We start from the raw sequence: 20,017 nt of genomic DNA, 5'->3' as shown, positions 1-20,017 counted from the left end.
GTCCCTTGGAAGTGAACATTTCACCCACTGAAATTGATTGGCGGAGGATTAAAGACAGGGAAAGAACAAATTTCTCCACGCAACATGCAGTTGATTTGTGACATTTGCCACCAGTGCCTTTATTAGAGAATTCATAAATTTATTGGAGTGGAAGTCGTTCAACAGCTGCTGGCTCAGTAGAAGACCCATCTTCAGAGGCAGTCGTGCCCCATTGTTGCTGGACGAGGGGGCAGCAGCTTAGGAGACCTGATGCCTTTAAGGCCTGTTTGTGGAGCCTCCCCACAGCACTGCAAGAAGCTGGGTGCTGAACCACTAAGCTGCCTGATCTAGCAGAGTTGGTCTAACATTCTTAAGCCTTCTAGACCTGCATCTGGCTTGGCCCTAAGACTATGGGAAGACCTGTGCAGCAAGCATGCTTTTTCCCTCCAGCGTCTAAATCGGGGTGGAGAACCTTTCTCAGCTCTGGGGCCATGTTCCAGTGGTGGGTGAAGCCACCAGCCCTGGTCTAAATTGTACTGCATGGGAGTTAAGGAGTCCCACCCCAAATTATTTATCTCAATGCTAGTGTCTCCCTTTTTTGCATTTAGGAAAAGCGGCCACTGGACACCCAGGGATCTTTATGCACAGATATGAATGGACCGGTCAAGCAGCTCCCCATTCCCCTTCAAGGAGGCTCCGTGTGTCTTGCCTTGCCCCAGAGGCTAATGGAAACTCCTTCTCCTTTCACAGCTGGGAGTCCAGAGGCCCTAGGGTCAAGTGGATGGGCTTGTCTGGAACCAAGATGAGTTTGAAAGTGGTGTTGATGTCCACTCCCCTCCTGGTCTCAATCTTGAAGCTCCCCAACATCTAGAGAGATGGGAGGAAAAGCATTTAGTACCAGGGTGTGATCCAAGAGAACAAGTAGGCTTGTGAGGGCATAGCCAGGAGACTCAGTTTTGGATGTCCATACCCAGGGCAGCAAGTTTTAAATCTCAGAGACTAATACTGTATATATATAGCTCCTTTTTCTATCACTGAAAAGGAAAATACAGATTGTGTCTCCGTATTACTGACAGTAGACCCGAGTCCATGCAATTTGTGTAGGGCTGTACATGATTGGTTTCAACTTCTGAACAACTTCTGGATACAGCAATATGCTCTTGTTGTTTTGTATGCCACCTGCCACACCTTTCAGGATGCCACCTGCCACACCTTTCAGTGGAAAGGTGGGATACAAATTTAAGCTAATAAAAAAAAAGAATTGGGTGTCATGAGCCTTTTTCAATGGCTCCTTTTTCCATTGCTTTGGTACACAGAACTGGACATTGGACTCCAGTTGGTGTCTGACCAAAGCAAAGCAGAGCAGTACCATGACTTCCCTTGATCTGGACAAAAGTCTTCTGTGGATGCAGCCTAGAATTGCATTAGCTATTTTTGCAGCTGCATCACACGGTTGACTCTAATTATTATTATTATTATTATTATTATTATTATTATTATTATTATTATTTATATCCCGCCCTCCCCAGCCGAAGTCGGGCTCAGAGTGGCTAACGATAATAAAAGTAAAAGTAACACAGCATTCTAAAATCAATTCATTCTAAAATCAATTCAGAATCAAATTGATGGCAACCATTGGGCTAGAGTTCTGTGAGGATTACCAAAGGAGGGGGTCAGGCTGTGCCTTGGCCAAAGGCCTGGTGGAACAGCTCTGAGTTGCAGGCCCTGAGGAAAGATGTCAAGTCCCGCAGGGCCCTACCCTATTGTGACAGAGCATTCCACCAGATCGGGGCCACAGCTGAAAAAGCCCTGGCTCTGGTTGAGACCAGCCTAACCTCCCTGCATGTTGAGAATGCAGTCTCCTAAGACCCCTAGATCCTTCTCATGTGTCTTGCTGCCAAACCAGGCACCCCCCCTCCTATACTGCTGCACCTGGTTATTCATGTCACAGGGGAGGCAGCGCCAGACTCACATGGATCAAGAAGAGCTGCATCTCTAGCTCAGCAAGCCGGCGCCCAAGGCACTGGCGTGGACCAAAGCCAAAGCTCAGCCCCCGGAAGTACGTGGAGTCCGCCTGCAGCCACCTGTGCGGGTTGAACTGCTCGGGCTTGGTGAAAAACCTGGGATCCCGGCCCATCGCATAAAGTCCCACCTGGACCAATGTCTGTGCAGAGGAGGAAAAGGGTTAGTGAACATATACCTAGGTTTTCAGATTTTTCATGTATGTGGCCCAATGGCAGGTCTAGGAGAGCGCAACTGGCTCAGTAACACCAGGCATGGAGCTTTTGGGACACCGCAGCAGGCACCACAACTATGACGTCCCAGATATGAGCACCAGATTTTACAGTTGCACAGGATGCCACTGAAATTTGAGACGCCAAGGTTCCCCATTGATGTGACCCTCCTCCCAATTCCCCTCTGGTGGATAGATTAGGCTAGGCTAGGCTCGCTTTATTAAATATATGTTCTGCTTGCCACTAAAGTCCCTAAGCGAGTCACAACCAAGTAGTAATAATAATGAAAATGCAGCCATCAAGTCACACTAAGATATTTAAAATGGGTTTAATGGTACAATCATATCAATGATGCCGCCCTAAGGCCCAGGAAAACAAAGAAAATCTTTGCTGGTCACTGAATTGGATCATGGCATCATTATCAACACACAGCATCACAACGGTAAGGGTAGATCAAAGAATGGTGCCTTTCCATCCTGGTTACTCACCTTGGCAGGAATACAGTAATTCTGAAGAATGATGTCTTGCGCCACGTATCTCTGTATCGTCACTGCGACCGGGTGGAGCCTTCAGGAAAGACCGGGGGGAGACATTCATCCACTCAGCCCTAATCCACTCTGGAGACCTTAACCCCAGAGGTAAGGTAAAGGGACCCCTGACCATTAGGTCCAGTCGTGACCGACTCTGGGGTTGCGGTGCTCATCTCGCTTTATTGGCCAAGGGAGCTGGCGTACAGCTTCTGAGTCATGTGGCCAGCATGACTAAGCCGCTTCTGGCGAACCAGAGCAGCGCATGGAAACGCCGTTTACCTTCCCGCTGGAGCGGTACCTATTTATCTACTTGCACTTTGACGTGCTTTCGAACTGCTAGGTTGGCAGGAGCACGGACCGAGCAACGGGAGCTCACCCCGTCGATGGGAATCAAACCGTCGACCTTCTGATCGGCAAGTCCTAGGCTCTGTGGTTTAACCCACAGCGCCACCCTCGTCCCTTAAAACCCCAGAGGTAGAATTGCAAACTGGAAGGGACCCATTTCTGCCAACCCAATTTGTTCTTTCTGACTTCCTACTACCACCCTCTCTCCCCCCTCCTTGCCACCTGCCCAAATTTAGACTGCAGGCGGTCTTTGGAGCCTGGGTGCTTGCCCCCCCCCTATGTGGCAATCCTTCCACCCTAGACAGGGACCGCCCCATCACCTGCTTCCCTACCTCAGTGTCTCCTTGATAGCAGCTTTGAGCAGCGGCACAGATTTCAACATCTTGAGGACATCCCCTTGGGAAGATGACCTGGCAGCAAGGATCTCCGACCGCAGCTGCTCCTGCAGGCCAGGAGCCCGGGCCAATTCATACATTGCCCACTGGAGGGTCATTGAAGTCTGGAAGCACACCAGGAATCAATGGGGAGAGAAGGAAGGAGCTACTGGGCTGGCTTCTGTCCCAAATATTTGTACACACTTGATCAATGCCTTCTTCAAACGTATTAGCTTGTTTCATAAAATTTATACACTGCTTGGTTGTAAGATAAACCTCTCAAAGCAGTTTCCAGCAATAAAGCATAAAATTATCAGTAAAAACAATTATTTTAAACAGTCAAAAACATTAGCAATAGACTAAAAACAGATTAACGTTCACATCGACTTTCTAAACCAGGGGTCAGCAACCTTTTTCAGCCGTGGGCCGGTCCACTGTCCCTCAGACCTTGTGGGGGGCCGGACTATATTTTTTTGGGGGGGAATGAATGAATTCCTATGCCCCACAAATAACCCAGAGATGCATTTTAAACAAAAGCACACATTCTACTCATGTAAAAACACCAGTCAGGCCCCACAAATAACCCAGAGATGCATTTTAAGTAAAAGGACACATTCTACTCATGTAAAAACACGCTGATTCCTGGACTGTCTGCAGGCCGGATTGAGAAGGCGATTGGGCCGCATCTGGCCCATGGGCCTTAGGTTGCCTGCCCCTGTTCTAAACATCTGGTGGACTTGTCTTAACAAGAATGTTTCCAGCAGTCGCTGAATAGAAACAGCGAAGGTGCCTGCCTGATTTCAATAGGCAGGGAGTTCCAGAGTGTCGCACTAAAAAACTGAGTTCTTACAAACGTGAAACAGATGCTATGTGTCTCCTGTAACAGTTTGGTTTAGAGGCAGGCATTGCTGAGAAATTCAGTTTAGGACTCCTCTAAAGCCAGATCTCTACAAATCACACTTATTGTCAACAGCCCTGCCAGCATCTCTTACCGTGTCTACACCTCCTGCCATCATCTCTGTGACGCTGGCTTTCGTATCTTCGAGAGGCAGCTTGTTCTGCAGCAAGAGGCTGGACAAAATGCCCGTGTACTCTTGGTCACTTCTCCGTTTCAGGCGGAGGTCTCGGTAGATGTTCTGGATACACTTGTCAGCTGGCGAGACAGAGAGGAAGAAAGTGGGCGCTGTGTCCAGTTCTGGGCACCACAGTTTAAGAAGGATGTTAACAAGCTGGAAAGTGTGCAGAGGAGGGCAACCAAGATGTCCAAGGGTCTGGAAACCAAGACTTAGGAGGAACAGTTGTAGGAGCTGGGGATGTTTAGCCTGGAAAAGAGGAGACTGAGAGGAGGTAGGAGAGTCATCTTCAGATACCTGGAGAGTTGTCACATGGAAGATGGAGCAAGCTTATTTTCTGCTTCTCCAGATGGGAAGACCCAAGCGAATGGATGCAAGTTACAAGAAATGAGATTCTAAGACTGTCTCACCAGAGTGATGCATGCTCTAGTTATCTCTCGCTACTGCAATGCGCTCTATGTGGGGCTACCTTTGAAGGTGACCCAGAAACCACAACTAATCCAGAATGCGGCAGCTAGACTGGTGACTGGGAGCGGCCGCCGAGACCACATAACACCGGTCTTAAAAGACCTACACTGGCTCCCAGTACATTTCCGAGCACAATTCAAAGTGTTGGTGCTGACCTTTCAAGCCCTAAACGGCCTCGGCCCAGTGTACCTGAAGGAGCGTCTCCACTCCCATTGTTCTGCCCGGACACTGAGGTCCAGCGCCGAGGGCCTTCTGGCAGTTCCCTCACTGCAAGAAGCCAAGTTACAGGGAACCAGGCAGAGGGCCTTCTCGGTAGCGGAACCCGCCCTGTGGAACGCCCTCCCATCAGATATCAAAGAGAAGAACAATTACCAAACTTTTAGAAGACATCTGAAGGCAGCCTTGTTTAGGGAAGCTTTTAATGTTTAATAGACTACTGTATTTTAATACTTTGTTGGAAGCCACCCAGAGGGGCTGGGGAAACCCAGCCAGATGGGTGGGGTATATTTAATAATAAATTATTATTGTTATTATGATTAGCATTAGCATTTCACAGGCCATTGTGAGAACAGGGCGCTACATCACAGCAGCTGGGCCATTGGCCTGATCCAGGAGGCTCTTTTTCTGTTCTTACTGTTCTTTTACAGTTAACGAAAAGCATTTCCAAATAAATAAAGACCTCACTGTGTGACCTTGGAGAATGCTGCATGGATAGCACAGGGCGAAACGGATAAATGACCGTATGTCAGCTTTTGATGTTTACACGTTCCTAGATGTAGCCTTGATGCTGAAGGCAAGCTGGGGCTCTGAGTCTCCCTTGCTCTGCCCCCTCCCCTCCTCCTTCAACTGCTCAGACACCATTCCTGTGATTCATTGACGCACCTCAAAGGCCTTCTTTCCCACCCTTCCACCCCCAGGTGGAGCTTGGAGCTACTCTTTGCCATGTTGCTCTTTCAGGTTTGGGGGACCTGTGGCCCTCCAGATGTCCCTAAGCAACTCCTCCCATCATCCCTGGCCACTGCCACTGCCTCTAGTAGAAACTGGAGGGCCGGCAGTTTTCCACTCCTCCTCTCATTTTTACAATCAATGGGAAATGAACATCTCTGGCCCGATGTGACGGGCAGCCAAGCCAGACTAGGGTCTGGTGATGCCATGCCTTGGAATTCCACCCAAGGGCTAGACCCTCTCTCTGATTGGCTGTCAAAACAGCCAGTCAAGGGGGGGCAGAGCCATCACTTTGGGAGGGAGAATAAAAGGAGCCATTTTGAGGGAGAGGGAGATGGTTTAAGAGGGAGCCGGAGGGAAAGTTAAGGAAGGTTAGCTCTGGTCTGTGTGTGTAACATCCACCCTGAGGAAAACGCCTATTGCTAGAGAAAGGAGTCTGGAAATAATAAGCAGAGCATCAACCATCTAGTCTAGGAACCTGTAACACCTAATGGAAGAGCAATGACTGAAATAAGCCACTGAAGTTTAAAAGAAGCTGTGCATTTACTACCTTGTTCAGAATACAGTCACTAGATTTAGTATAATTATTAACAAGTTATCTGTTTCCTGAAAGACCTTGATCTCGTGACACTTCATTTGTTTTACCAGCTTTGTTTTGTAAAATAAATCAGAGTCAGATAAAATAAATCAGAGAACTCTTTTCTAGTTGTAGATATTTCCCTCAGAGTGGATGTGTTCTTGAACTCTGGTAATCACAGAATCTTAGAACTAGTGTTGCAAGGGATCCCAGAGGTCTTCTAGTCCAACCTGCTACACTGCAGGAAAGCAACTAAAGCAACGTGTTTCTTGCTGACCTGAATGAAGGAGAGAGAGAAATCTGAGCATGTTTAAGGACTAGCCTAGTGTGCAAAGGTAAAACTTGCATTTCCCACTCTGCCCCATCCATGGCTGGCATGTGACCCCTAGGAGGTTGCCTAGAAGGTAACCTCCCAGGTTGCCAGATTCTGGGTTGCCTAGAAGGTAACCTAGAAGGCCCTCAGCCATGTGTAAACACATGCTCACCATGCTTGAAGATGATGTCCCAGGCCTTCACATGGTCCAGCCAGATCTTGGAGTTGATCCTGCGCAGAAGGCTCGGCGGGAGATACAGCATCGGCGAGGTAGTGTTGAACATCAGGGTTACGGCATCGATGAACTGCTGGCTCTCTGGGTCAATGACATCCTGCAGGAGTCCCAGGCGGGTACCGTACAGGACATTGCACACCGCTGGGCGAAAGGGCAGAAGGAGAAAATGAATCCCTGCTGTACAGAAACGCCCCATACTCTGTCCAGTTGGGGGTGGGAGTCAAAAGGGTAGCACTTTGGCTGCACATCCCACGAAGGACTCTTTGGGTCCCTTCCAATTCTACAATTTCCTGTGGCTGGGTGTGGTTGCACAATGGACTTTAAGATCTCAAGAACATAAGAAAAGCCTTGGCCCAGCATCCTCTTCTCACAGTGGCTGAACAGTTGCCTGTGGGGACCCCACAGGGCTGGGTCCGAGCATAACAGCAGCTCTTCCCTCCTGCTCTTTCTAGCAACCAGTATTTGGAAGCAATGCTGCCTTCAAATGTGGAGGTAGAGAGGAGTCATGGTGGCTCATAGCCACTGACAACCCTCTCCTCCTCCATGGATTTCTCTAATCCTCTTTTAAAGCCATCACATGTTGTAGCCATCGCTGCCTACTGCGGGAGGGAGTTCCACAGTTTAACTCAGGGCCAGTCCTACAGTGAGGCAGTAGGTGCTGAGGTAGCAGAAGAGGCCAGAGCTGAGTGGCATGTGGCTTGCCCTGTAGTGGAAGCCTATGGAAGGCTTCTGCATGTGCCTTGTGGGAGGGCGCCATCTGGTCTTTTACCTTGTCTTTTACCTCAGCCAACACCATGTCAAGGTGTGAATGGGAAACTCTTTGGAAAACATGAATTTTAGGGCATGTTACACAATTAAAGAAAATATGGTAAAAATGTAGTTCAGGTGGTACCTTACGCTATCAAAACTCTCCAAGATGTATAAAAATATTTCAGACAAATGTTGGCGGTGTGGAGATATGTACCATATGTGGTGGACATGCTGAAAAATTAAAGAGTTCTGGAACCTCATCTATGATGAGATGAAACAGATCTTTAAATTATCATTTGCAAAGAAGCCAGAAGCATTTCTACTTGGAATTTTAGGCAGTGATATCCCCAAAAATATAAGAGAAGTCTTTTTATATGCAACAGCTGCTGCCCGGTTATTAATTGCATCGAACTGGAAAGGGGGGAAAGTACCAACAGTAAGGGAATGGCAAAATACGTTATTAGACTATGCAGAATTGGCTCAATTGACAGATATATTAAGGGGAAATACAAAACAATCATTCACACAAAAATGGGATATGTTCAAGAAATACCTACAAAAATATAACAACGACATAACATCTATGGCAGGGTTTGAATGACCCTTGTGTAAATTAAATACTACTAAGCAAGGAAAAACAGTACGATATGTTGTTAAGAAAGTACTAGAAACTATAGTAAGAGTGAGGTAAGAAGTATAAGTACATTCAATGTCGTAAATGTAACTTACATCGGGAAGTCTGTTTTCATATAATTTACTTTATTGGATTTTTTACTTTGGTTTATTTTTGTTTAGTTAGAAATTATAAGAAAAGAGCATGTGCAAATACAAGTTTGAATCAATATTTAATGGTATAATTATTTAAGGCTGTACATGTACCTAAGATTGTGTGTGGATGTAAAAGAAGAAGAAGGAGGAGGAGGAGGAGGAGGAGGAGATTTATAAAGGTAAAGGGTAAAGGGACCCCTGACCATTAGGTCCAGTCGTGGCCGACTCTGGGGTTGTGGCGCTCATCTCACTTTATTGGCCGAGGGAGCCGGCGTACAGCTTCCGGGTCATGTGGCCAGCATGACTAAGCTGCTTCTGTTGAACCAGAGCAGTGCACGGAAACGCCGTTTACCTTCCCGCTGGAGCGGTACCTATTTATCTACTTGTACTTTTACGTGCTTTTGAACTGCTAGGTTGGCAGGAGCAGGGACCGAACAACAGGAGCTCACCCCATCGCGGGGATTTGAACCACCGACCTTCTGATCGGCAAGTCCTAGGCTCTGTGGTTTAACCCACAGCGCCACCCACGTCCCCAACTTACATTGGGAAACGACAGGAAGCCTGTTTTCATATAATTTAGTTTATTGGATTTTTTACTTTGGTTTATTTTTGTTTAGTTAGAAATTATAAGAAAAGAGCATGTACAAATGCAAGTTTGAATCAATATTTAATGGTATAATTATTTAAGGCTGTACATGTACCTAAGATTGTGTGTGGATGTAAAATGAGAAGAAGAAGAAGATGATGATGATGATTTATAGGGAACAGAAAAAGAAAAGAAGAAGAACATAAGAAAAGTCTGCTGTATCAGGCCAATGGACCTAGTCCAGCATCCTGTTCTCACAGGGGCCGACCAGATGACTCAAGGAGAAACCCATAAGCAGTGGAAAACCAACACACTCCCCTCCTGTGGCTTCCAGCAACTGTCTGACAGTGGAGTAATCTGTATCCTCTCTCAAGCCACCGCTTATTCCTGGAATCATAGAACAACAGAGTTGGAAGAGACCCTGAGGGTCATCTAGCAAACCTTCGGCAATATATTCCCTCCCGTCGAGACCCCTTGCCCACTCACACTCCAGAGCAAACCGGAACAGCTCGTTGCTGAGGTCAGCCGTCCATTTCCCCTGCCCACTTCTTTGAATCTGTGTGTGTACTCTCCGGACAAAGTCTTCCCCCACCTCGTTCAGGAGAGGCACAAAGTGATCAGTCATCTTGAGGGACAGGACCTCCCTGTTGATGACCACGCGGTCATGGCGCCAACTCTCGCCACTCCTAAGCGGGTGAAAGAGAAACAGAAGGATCAGCGAGGAGAGATCCCAGGGAAATGCAGAAGAAACGTATGCAGGGTCTTACATCATTTCATATTACTTATTTATTTCATGACATTTATCACTGTAAAAAGAAAACCCTCAAAACAGGTTTCTTTTAATAAGAAGATAAAGCAATAAAATTCATAATAAGGAGAATTAATAAAAGTGTAAGACTTTCAAGATGTTAAAATAAAAATAGACTAAAAACAGGTTAAAAGTTGCACCAACTATCTAAGCATCTGGGTAGGCTTGTCTAGACAAGAATGTTTTTAGCCAGCACCAAAAAAAGTCCAGTAAAGGCATTTGCTTGGTATCCATTGGCGGGGAGTTCCAAAGTGTAGGTGCTGAAAGGTGGAGGTCTTGTGAAAGCAGAGAGGGTATTATTTGGCAACTGTAACAGGGGCAGTTCAAGTGGGGTAAGGCATCATCTAGAGGGACAGTGCCTCCTTGATCCCGGGGAATAATCCCTGGAGATCTCAGCGAATAAACTGATCCCAAGTTTACACTAATAGTAATTACCTGGACTTTCAATAAGTGTTAGCGAACAGAATTTATAGGAAGCCCAGCGACTGCATGGAGAGGGACTCCGGACCTCTGTGACCTCCTCATCTGAATGTCAAAAGGGGTCAGATTCACCCAAATGCCTGGGTAAACAGGAATATTTTCAACTCCCCCCTGTAAGTTATTAATAATTGGGTTTCGGGGTTGAATGGTCCTCACTCCTAACCCTTTGACATGCTGGTTGGGGCTGGCAGGAGTTAGTATTCAAAGCAGTGGTTAGGGAAGGCAGCAATGAGCTGGATGTCCATCAACATCAATAGATCTACTCTGAGTAGGACTCAAACATAATACTTCCCAGTGGCTGGCGGTCACCATTAAAATGGGCCCCAAAATGGAAGTTACAGGAATTACCAGTGATTGAGGAGTGGCAGGCGAAGATGATGGACTTTGCAGAATCGGCCAAACTGACCTGCAGGATTCGAGACCAGGACGATCAAAAATCTCAAAGGGACTGGAGTAAATTTATTGTATATTTGAATAATAATTGCAAAAATCTGAAGACACTAGGAGGACTGAAATAAATCCTACAGCGTGGACAAACAGGCTAAAGCGCTAAAGTGCGAGATAGGATTTGAAAGTGGAAAACCTGCTGGAGGGAGGGAGGGAAGCCACAGGCTTGGCAAAGCTGAAAGTAAATGTGTGTGTTACTGTATTGTTAAAATACTGTTTAAGGAGAAAAATAATAAAAATCTATTTAAAAAAAATAAAATAAAATGAACAGTCCTCCCCTAAGATTTCCTGCAGATTCCCTATGTATGCTTTTGTGCAGTTATTCCCCACCCCTGTAGATTCCCTGGTCACAAAATGCCCTCTTGCCCCCAGCACATCACACGGGCCTTACTTGAGAAGCACTCCGTATGCCTTATTGCGGAAGTCGCGATAGGCCAACCAAGGTGGTACCATGAACCTCTCTGGGTACACGCCTTCCGCTTTAAAGAGCAAAGCCGCATCCTTAGGATCAATGATGTTGACGCTTTCGTAGGTGCCCAGCTTCTCCCTGCAGCAAGAGCAACGAAGAATGAGGTGAATTGCAACTGCTCACCACCCAGGCCTTCTCTTTTCTGGAGGAAGAACGTAAGGAGAGACCGCTGGCTCAGGCCAATGGCCCACCTAGTCCGTCATCCTGCTCTTGGAGTGGCCAGCCAGTTGTGCCAGTGGGGAACCCACAAGTAGGACCTGGGCACAAGAGCATCACGCTCTGCTTCTGTGTTTTCCAGCCGCTGGTGTTCAGAAGCGCTGCTGCCTTCAGCCTTGGAGGCAGAACACAGCCAGCCATCACGGCTTGCAGCACTTGGCAGCTGCGTCCTTCACCAACTAGCGTCATGCAAGAAGGAGAAAAGCCTTTCTCCATGCCAGGCATAATTTTAGAAACTTCCACCATGTCACCTCTTACTGGCCTTTTCAGCAAGTAACACAAAAGTGTAGCAGCAGAAGACCCAGCATCAAACAGGCTGACGATGCTATAATTCCTGCACTGCAGGGGGTTGCGCTAGATGACGCTTAAGTTCCCTTCCAACTCTACAATTCTATGTCTCACTTGACAGTCCTCTGTTTAAAAGACTGTCAAGAGCATGGGTCAGCAAACAAAGGCCCACGGGCCAGATCAGGCCCAATTGCCTTCTGGGTCCGGCCCGCGGATGGTCCGGGAATCGCCGCGTGGTTCGCCAGCTCGCATGTTCCTTCCCTCTCCCTCACACAGCATCGGCGTCTCCTCCCTCCCTCCTCCTGGCTTCTCCCTGCCCTGCCTAGAGGAGGAAGGGGGCTGGGCTTTGTTGGTGCCAGCAGCAGCAGCGCTTGAGCGGCTGCGGTTTTAAGCAGCCCCTCTCCAGAGCCCTTTTGCTCACCGCTCATCATTCCTCCTCCGCCACCGCCGCTGCCACCCATCCCTGCTGCTCACAAGACACAGGTAAGCAGTCACCAGGGCTCGTGGTGCTCTTGCATCATTTCCCCCCCCCCCAAAAAAATATAGTCCAGCCCACCACAAGGGCTGAGGGACAGTGCACCAGCTCCCTGCTGAAAAAGTTTGCTGACCCCTGGTCAAGAGGGCAAGGTTCCCACACAAATGCATCCTCTGTTCAAAAGGTTCAAGGCCAGTGAGAGACAAGGCAATGAGACAGCAGAAGCCTTGGAAGTTACCTGTTCACAGTTAGCAGGTGTAACCAAACAATTAAACCCCTGGGTTGCAAACAATTTTCAGTAATATCCAAGGCAACAAGATGACCAAGTACAGTGGTACATTGGGTTACATACACTTCAGGTTACAGACTCCGCTAACCCAGAAATAGTACCTCGGGTTAAGAACTTTGCTTCAGGATGAGAACAAAAATCGTGCTCCAGCAGCACGGTGGCAGCAGGAGGCCCCATTTGCTAAAGTGGTGCTTTAGGTTAAGAACGGACCTCCGGAATGAATTAAGTACTTAACCCGAGGTACCACTGTACAACAATGCAATATCAATATAAACTCTTTATATAGTCTATACAGAACATTGAACAATATGAGAAACCTAATAAACAGAAATCTTATGAATCTCTGAAAATCACTAAATGTGCACTCTTGATGGATTCTCTTGAAAACAGAACCAAATAAACATAAGTCTTATAAGTCTCTGAAAGTCTTAGTAGACTATGCAAGTCTCTGAAAGAAGCAATGGGTCAGATTCTTATCTGATGAAAACAAGCCGTTAAAGCTTTGTTTTATGACGACCAACAGATGTAGTGAACAGTGATAACGGATATAAGAGATTTATAAGATTTCAGTTTATTTGGTTTCTCATATTGTTCAATGTTCCGTATAGACTATATAAAGAGTTTATATTGATATTGCATGGTTGTACTTGGATATTACTCACAGTTAGCAGGTGGATAGCAGACTGACTGAGCTGGCAGACAGATCCTCTGGCCACAGCCTTTTGAAATGAATTTCTGTTAACATTATGATACCTGCTATTTCATTCTCTGATGCTGAAATTGTCCTGAAGCAGCACAGTTAACCTATGGAACTCCCTCCTGCAAGAGGTTGTGATTGCCACAAACTAGGATGGCTGCAAAAGAGGACTGGACACATTCGAGGAGAAGGAAAGGGCTATCGATGGCAACTAGTCGGGATTGCTATGTTCTGACTCTACAGTTGGAGGCACAATGTTTCTGAATACCAGGGGCTGAAAATCATGGGAGGCAAAGGCTCCTGTGCTCAAATCCTGGTTTCAGGTCTCACATAATGGGCCACTGGAAGAACAGGGAGCGAAACTAAGATGGGCTCCTCTTGTCCTGATCCAGAAGGCTCTTATGTTCTTAAGCAAAAACAAAAAAACAAAAACCACACCAAAATTGCTGGCAGTAAATTGTATTTGATGGAACAATCATTTTGAAACACCCTGTTCTGCTGAGGCCAAAAATATTTTTATTAACTTATCTGAAAGACACACACCATCTCTAAAGACAGGGTGAGAGTAAAGAGCAAGGATTTGATGTGCAAAGTCAAAAGGTACAGGTAAAGGAGCCCTGGATGGTTAAGTCCAGTCAAAGGCGACTCTGGGGTTGCAGTGCTCATCTCACTTTCAGGCCAAGGGAGCCGGCGTTTGTGCACAGACAGCTTTCCGGGTCATGTGGCCAGCAGGACTAAACCGCTTCTGGCGCAGCAGGACACCCTGACGGAAACCAGAGTGCACAGACTTGCACTAGTGTGCTTTTCAAACTGCTAGGTTGGCAGAAGCTGGGACAGAGCAACAGGAGCTCACCCTGCTGTGCAGATTCAAACCACCGACCTTCCGATCGACATACCTAAGATGTTCAGTGGTTTAGAACACAGCACCACCCATATCTTCCTCTATGCCATGGGTAGGCAAACTAAGGCGCAGGGGCCGGATGCGGCCCCATCGCCTTCTAAATCCGGCCTGCGGACGGTCCAGGAATCAGCATGTTTTTACATGAGTAGAATGTGTCCTTTTATTTAAACTGCATCTCTGGGTTATTTGTGGGGCATAGGAATACTGTATTTTCAAAATACAGTGATACCTCGGGTTAAGTACTTAATTTGTTCCGGAGGTCCATTCTTAACCTGAAGCTGTTCTTAACCTGAAGCACCACTTTAGCTAATGGGGCCTCCTGCTTCTGCTGCGCCGCAGCTGCACAATTTCTGTTCTCCTGAAGCAAAGTTCTTAACCTGAGGTACTATTTCTGGGTTAGCGGAGCTGTAACCTGAAGCGTATGTAACCTGAAGTGTATGTAACCCGAGGTACCACTATACAGTCCGGCGACCCACAAGGTCTGAGGGACAGTTGACCGGCCACCTGCTGAAAAAGTTTGCTGACCCCTTGCTCTATGCAAAGTAGGGGCTGTGCAGGCAAGTGCTCTCTCTTAAGGAAAACATACACAAAACAACCCAGTCAGACCAGTGCGATATATATATATATATATATATATTCATATATATATATATTCATATATATATATATATTCATATATATTCATATATTCATATATATATATATGAATATATATATATATGAATATATATATATATATATATATATTCATATATATTCATATATATATATATATATATATATATTCATATATATTCATATATTCATATATATATATATATATTCATATATATATTCATATATATATATATATTCATATATATATATATATTCATATATATATATATATATTCATATATATATATATTCATATATATATATATATATATATTCATATATATTCATATATTCATATATATATATATATATATTCATATATATATATTCATATATATATATATATTCATATATATATATATATTCATATATATATATATATTCATATATATATATATATATATATTCATATTCCCCTAGAAAGGGGGAACAAAGAAGCAGGTCTGAATGAGGACGGGTAATGTTTAAAGATATTTGGAATAGTAAGCAGATTGCAAGGAGCTGCAATGGTTTTTTGGTCTTCTAAGAGGGCTTCTTGATATACAAAATCAAAACTAGAAAAAAAAATCAAATAAAACAAACTCTACAAACTGTGCAAGCTGATTTAAACATTTCCCCTCTGTAAATGGGTGGCTGCTTAATGGCATTGTCAAAGGGCCAGCCAGTTTGGGCCAGACTTTCCTTTGGGTCAGTGAGATTCCAGGCTAACAGCTCAGGGGTGAAAGAAATAGCTTTTTGCGTGACCCACTGAAGAGGACAATAACACCATACAATTCAAAACGGCAGCATTTAATTGCACATTTGTTCAAAATCGAGTTAAAACTATTTAGTTGAACTCACCAAAATTGATGACAAACTTTTCAAAGTCTGAAGCTCATTCACAGCTCCAGCGCCCACCCATAGCTGTCAACTGTTCCCTTTTCTTAAGGGAAATTCCCTTATTCTGAATAGGATTCCTCGCAAGAAAAGGGAAAAATTTGACAGCGATCCCGCTGCCACCCCCTGCTTTGTGAACCAAGCATCTAAAGGACAATGGAAGCACATTTCCCCACCAAAGTGGCCTGGGAACTGTAACTTATCCCTCACCTAGCACTGCGCCCAGCACTCATCGCAAACTACCGTTCCCAGGAATTGGAGCGGGGGGGCCGGGGTTGATGTGCTTTAAACAGCAGCCTAGTCTTAAGTGGTCCCATGAGCAAATCCAGTCCTTTTTTTCTGGGGGAAAGCGCGGCGGGACGCGAACCCCTAAACGTTTTGTGAATCTAAATGCACCTGGGAAGGATGCGGAGGAAGCGGCGGCGGCAGGAGAGGAGAGGCAGGAAGGAAGCGGCCAGGTGCGAGCTCCGCCGTCCTCTGATCCTCTGGCCTTGGGCGCCCCCGCCAAAAAGCCCCCTCCCCTTGGAGATGCGCCCTGCGCCCCTTCCCCTTCCTCCTCTTATTTCACTAATTTTCTCTCTCTTCTTCCCACCCCAGTTGAAAGTATCTGTCAATGTCTGGTCGTCGTCCCCCTCTGTTTTACCATTTATTTTTGGATACAGGAAGGCTTTTGGAAGGACCTAAATTCCCCTTATTTTCTGGATATTTAAGGAAAAAATTCTGTGGTCCTTAATAATAAGTTATTTCTTTCTTTCTCTTTTTTTCGCAGAACCACAAATTCTGGTCTGAGAATTTGTGTTTTCCCCTCTGGGTTTCCCTTTTTTTAAAAAAAAATAAAAGCCATCTTTTGGAATAAGCCTTCTCTGTCCTGTCCATTTATTTATTTCCCCCGATTTGAACTATAAAAAGGTGATTTCTTAGAGTGAAAAGGAAAGTACCCCTTAAGCATAATTTTTTTAGGAAAAAAAGCAATGAGCAAATTTTTTCAGAAAGCCCAAGGAGCTGCTAGAAATGAGAGCGGGTGGAACATATCAGCCAAAAGAGACCCCCTTACCTGTAGATTGGCCCAAATTGCTGGAAGTTCTTTACCATGATGTTGTGGACATTGTGGATGCCGTCTTCCTTCCAGAAGTGGTACAGGTTGAGCCAGTTGTTTTTCCAGTGGCCAGGTAATTGGTCAAATGGCCTGCCCACTTTCTCCCGTAGAGGAGAGGGGTGCAACTCTCCAGAAGCTGCGTGAACTCTGCGGTGGCCCAGAGGCTGGGTAGTTTCAGACCAGTATAAGATCCTCAAGCTGCTGGGGATGCCCAAACCAGGGAGGCAGAAACCATGCCTGGCTTGCATTGCAGCAGTAGGGAATAAAAGAAAAAAGGACGGGAGAACAAAGCAGCCAGAGGAGAAATCCTTTGGAAGTGATGCAAGTTCTCCAAAGGTCAGGCTCTTATAGCAGCTGGGCTGCCGTCTCAAGGATGCCGAACGCCCAGTGGCTTTTGGCTTGAAATCCCAGCCCATTTGCCCGCCCCCTTTATGATATTATTCATTTGAACAAGGAATAAAGACATCTGAAGGCAGCCCTGCTTAGGGAAGCTTTTAATGTTTGATGTGTCACAGTACTGTATTTTAATATTCTTTTGGAAGCCGCCCAGAGTGGCTGGGGAAACCCAGCCAGATGGGTGGGGTATAAATAATAAATTATTATTATAATTATTATTATTATAAAGTCTTTTGGCTAAGATAACGTGTAACTTTAAAGGCAAGTACACATGAGATAAACCAAAACAAATAATGGGTAAGTAATTGTAAAGACGTAATTCTAAAGTAATTCTAAAGTAATTCTTAAGGGACGCGCATGGCGCTGTGGGTAAAACCTCAGTGCCTAGGACTTGCCGATCGCATGGTCGGCGGTTTGAATCCCCGCGGCGGGGTGAGCTCCCGTCGTTCGGTCCCAGCTCCTGCCCACCTAGCAGTTCGAAAGCACCCCCAAGTAGATAAATAGGTACCGCTTTATAGCGTGAAGGTAACGGCGTTTCCGTGCGCTGTGCTGGTGCTGGCTCGCCAGAGCAGCTTCATCACGCTGGCCATGTGACCCGGAAGTGTCTTCGGACAGCGCTGGCTCCCGGCCTCTTAAGCGAGATGGGCACGCAACCCCAGAGTCGGACATGACTGGCCCGTATGGGCAGGGGTACCTTTACCTTTTTAATTCTAAAGACAAGCAGATTCACTGATGACGATGAGAATGAATCGTAAAGGAAATAGAAACCTTTTGCATTTTAAATCTAGACCTTAGGAACGGTTTCCTTGAAACGAAGGTCACTGGAGACAGATGGCATTTTCGTTGCTGCAAGGTTTATTTAAACATATATACAGGCTGAACGTAACATTGGAAACCTTTTTTAAAGCATTTCAGATGCAGAAAATCAGAGGGCTGGGTGGGTAATTCCATTACTAAAATTATATTGCACTCATATATCAAAGCCCCAAAAGACAAGCAATGGTCCAAATGGAACATCCTTGCAACAGAGTCCTATTTATTAGAATAGAAATTTTTAATAGCTTGAAATCACAGGATAGGACACAGAGAACAATTTTGGAAGTCTGGAAGTACAGATGTGAGGTCTTTATTCCAGGCATTTCCCCAATAATCCCATCACATGAACATCCAGGCTTTTAGCTGAAGGATAGGGAAAGAAGCATTAATGCATTAAAAGAAATTAATTTTATTAACTTGCAAGATTTATATACAGTAGTAAAAAGATAAAGGTAAAGGACCCCTGACAGTTAAGTCCACTCACAAACGACTCTGGGGTTGCGGCGCTCATCTCACTTTACTAGCCAAGGGAGCCTACGTTTGTCCAGAGACAGTTTTTCCGGGTCATGTGGCCAGCATGACTAAACTGCTTCTGGCAAAACCAGAGCAGCGCATGGAAACGCCATTTACCTTCCTGCCAGAGTGGCACCTATTTATCTACTTGCACTTTGACGTGCTTTCGAACTGCTAGGTTGGCAGGAGCAGGGACCGAGCAACGGGAGCTCACCCCGTCGCGGGGATTAGAACCGCCGACCTTCTGATCGGCAAGCCCAAGAGGCTCAGTGGTCTAGACCACAGCGTCACCCACATCCCTATGTATAGGGGTACCTTGGTTTAAGAACAGCTTAGTTTATTAACAACTTTACATAAGAATGCTGCAAACCCGGAAGTAGATGTTTTGGCTTGTGAACTTTGCCTCAGAAGCAGAGCATGTTCCGCTTCCTGTTGAGTGTAAATTGAGTCCCCCCGCTGCTATGTGAAAGCACGCCTTGGTTTAAGAATGCTTTGGTTTAAGAACGGACTTCCGGAACGGATTAAGTTCATAAACCAAGGTACCACTGTATATATGCCAGACCATTACCCAGAAGTGTGTGGAATCAAATTAGTACAGTCACCAGACAACAGCTTTTAAACAGCAAGATAACATAAGCTTAACCCGATCTGACAAAGTATGTCTTAATACAAGTGACCAGGAGAAAGGGTTTATATCTGTCTTATAAACCATGTTACCTAAACTGACGTGGGATCAAAAGAGACCCTGAAAGGAGTGTGGAATTTAGCTGCTATGGATAATGAAGACCTGGGACCTTAGGATGAAGGGAGGGTAATTACTACTGATGATTGGGCAGCTGTGTACGAAAAAATCCTTATAACACAACTTCAGCTAAATTTAAAGAAAATTCTTTGAAAACCATACAAAAATGAAATTGAATGGTTACCAAAATGGAGTGCTGGGACGGTGCCAAAGTTGCCCAGTTTGGGACAAGATATTTGCAAAAATAATGAAAATGCTGGGAAAGTCTGTGGGAAAAAAACACCTCCCCAAATAGCATTGTTGGGTGCATTCAGCGGAGACAACCAAGGGGTTTTATGAAAATGTTTAATTGATTGCTTATTTATGGCAGCAAGAATTTTGATGGCTAGAAAGAAGAGAGGGTTTAAATGCACAAAAGTAATTTGGGACATTGCATCTTCTGAAGAACCGACACAAAAATTTTGTGCGGCTACAGGGCAAGCCCTACCCCCCCCCCGGAGCCTTTTAGGGTAGACAGGTGGTCATTCATCCAGCACAGGAAGAAAACCTCTGCATGACAAACTGTACCTGCTTGTATGAACAATTTCCTTTATATTGATGGAAACTTCTTAGCATTGACACTCAAACAATGTAGGGAATGTAGAGAAGTTAAAAATTTTGGGGAAATGATATAC

The 20,017-nt window shown here is 45.5% G+C and overlaps 1 protein-coding gene across 1 annotated transcript; it reads right to left on the bottom strand.

Annotated features, from left to right (window-relative positions):
* Window positions 1-90: 90 nt before the first annotated feature.
* Window positions 91-17,213, bottom strand: LOC128421195 (cholesterol side-chain cleavage enzyme, mitochondrial). Its single transcript, XM_053403607.1, has 9 exons — window positions 16,835-17,213; window positions 11,304-11,459; window positions 9,664-9,863; window positions 7,011-7,214; window positions 4,455-4,615; window positions 3,421-3,587; window positions 2,702-2,780; window positions 1,952-2,143; window positions 91-846 (listed from the first exon to the last, which is right to left on the bottom strand). The coding sequence occupies exons 1-9, from the start codon at window positions 17,122-17,124 to the stop codon at window positions 724-726; spliced, it is 1,572 nt and encodes a 523-aa protein (XP_053259582.1). The 5' UTR covers window positions 17,125-17,213; the 3' UTR covers window positions 91-723.
* Between the last annotated feature and the right edge of the window lie 2,804 nt (window positions 17,214-20,017).

The sequence above is a fragment of the Podarcis raffonei genome, chromosome 9, assembly GCF_027172205.1.
Source record: "Podarcis raffonei isolate rPodRaf1 chromosome 9, rPodRaf1.pri, whole genome shotgun sequence".
Classification (NCBI taxonomy): Eukaryota; Metazoa; Chordata; class Lepidosauria; order Squamata; family Lacertidae; genus Podarcis; species Podarcis raffonei.
Note: the sequence above shows the minus strand (reverse complement) of the source record. Positions and strands in the feature narration are given on the sequence as shown.